We start from the raw sequence: 1,319 nt of genomic DNA, 5'->3' as shown, positions 1-1,319 counted from the left end.
GGCTATGGTTCTAAAGCGGAAGGCTATGGTTCTAAAGCGGAAGGCTATGGTTCTAAAGCGGAAGGCTATATTCTAGCTCGAATTCTCATCTCATTGATTCAAATTGAATTTTCAGCGGATTTTCAAGACTGGATTTTCGAAAATCGAGTAGTGCGAGAACATCTGTTTTCTAAAAAATACTACTTTTTAGGAGTCTGAAACAAAATAAAGTAAAACAATAATAACACAAAATTGAAGCAAGATTCAGAAGCTATGAAATTGATATTTTTTTAAATATAGTGGAGGCATCTAGTGTATTCGCCGACACACCTTTGTTGTAGTTTTATAACCAACGAGAGAATGACGGCCACTACGCTACAGGGTAAGATAGTAATAGCGAAATTATTGTCAGCTACTGTAACGTGGAGTTGAGGTCCAGGATGGCAATCCTAGACATTTGCACAATGCTATTTGCGTTGGTGTGTTTTGCTTATTCGACTCATCCACAAATCTAAAGGTGCAAGCACGGAGACTAGTCTGGTTGTCCACACTATACAGCAATTGTTTGTTCGCTTTAGTATTTGTCTAGGCACTTGCATCGTATTTTATGCTGCGTGTTGCCAACATTTTTTTTTACGTCCGCACACGATGGTCTGCAGTGACAGTTAAATGGACTAAGCACAAATATGAAGTTGAGCTGAACACAAATGAGACACCGTTGGTGTTCAAAGTTCAGCTCTTCGCCTTGACTGGTGTTGAACCTGAGCGTCAGAAGGTTATGCTCGCGGGTAAGAAACTAGAGGTAAGCTTACTCCTCCGTAATAGTTGTTCAGTCAGTGGTTTTCTGACCAATGTTGTCACTCCGCTTTTAGCCTTGCTTTTGGTGAAGTCCAATAGTTGTATTCGTGTGTACGAAGTTGCTATATTTAATTAATTAAGCTTTTTTAAGTACGCACATTGCGAGTAACTATAGAACCCTAATATTCAATTGCTGTGAATATGTCGTTCATACCTTAATACTGCTGCACCTATTTTGGTATTTCGTAGGACGATGACGATTGGACCAAGTTCCGTCTGAAGAATGTATGTTAGATATTTATATTTGCGCTGTGAGAATTTACGTCCAGCTTCGTAAATCCAACACAATATCGTCATAAACAGCAGTGGCTGATGCACAAATCAAATATATGCTTTACTTGCTACTTAGATAACGCATGAGTGAAGTGGCAATTCATCAGCCTCCTTGTTTATTGTTGAAAGGGTCTCTTATCATAGTAGGCCTTTTTGAATACTGTCACCGTTCGTGAAACAATACGCACACACACATACACACACATATA

At 39.1% G+C, this 1,319-nt stretch overlaps 1 protein-coding gene across 1 annotated transcript; it reads left to right on the top strand.

The window, feature by feature from the left end:
- Positions 1–339: 339 nt before the first annotated feature.
- Positions 340–1,062, top strand: SARC_16394 (hypothetical protein; the record flags this gene model as incomplete). The annotated part of the gene is made up of 3 exons (XM_014289498.1): positions 340–361; positions 639–781; positions 1,027–1,062. Coding segments are annotated over 3 exons (201 nt in total), but the record flags the coding sequence as incomplete, so codon positions are not given.
- Between the last annotated feature and the right edge of the window lie 257 nt (positions 1,063–1,319).

The sequence above is a fragment of the Sphaeroforma arctica genome (genome assembly GCF_001186125.1).
Source record: "Sphaeroforma arctica JP610 unplaced genomic scaffold supercont1.7985, whole genome shotgun sequence".
In the NCBI taxonomy this organism is placed as follows: domain Eukaryota; class Ichthyosporea; order Ichthyophonida; genus Sphaeroforma; species Sphaeroforma arctica.
This window is presented reverse-complemented; position numbering and strand designations above follow the sequence as displayed.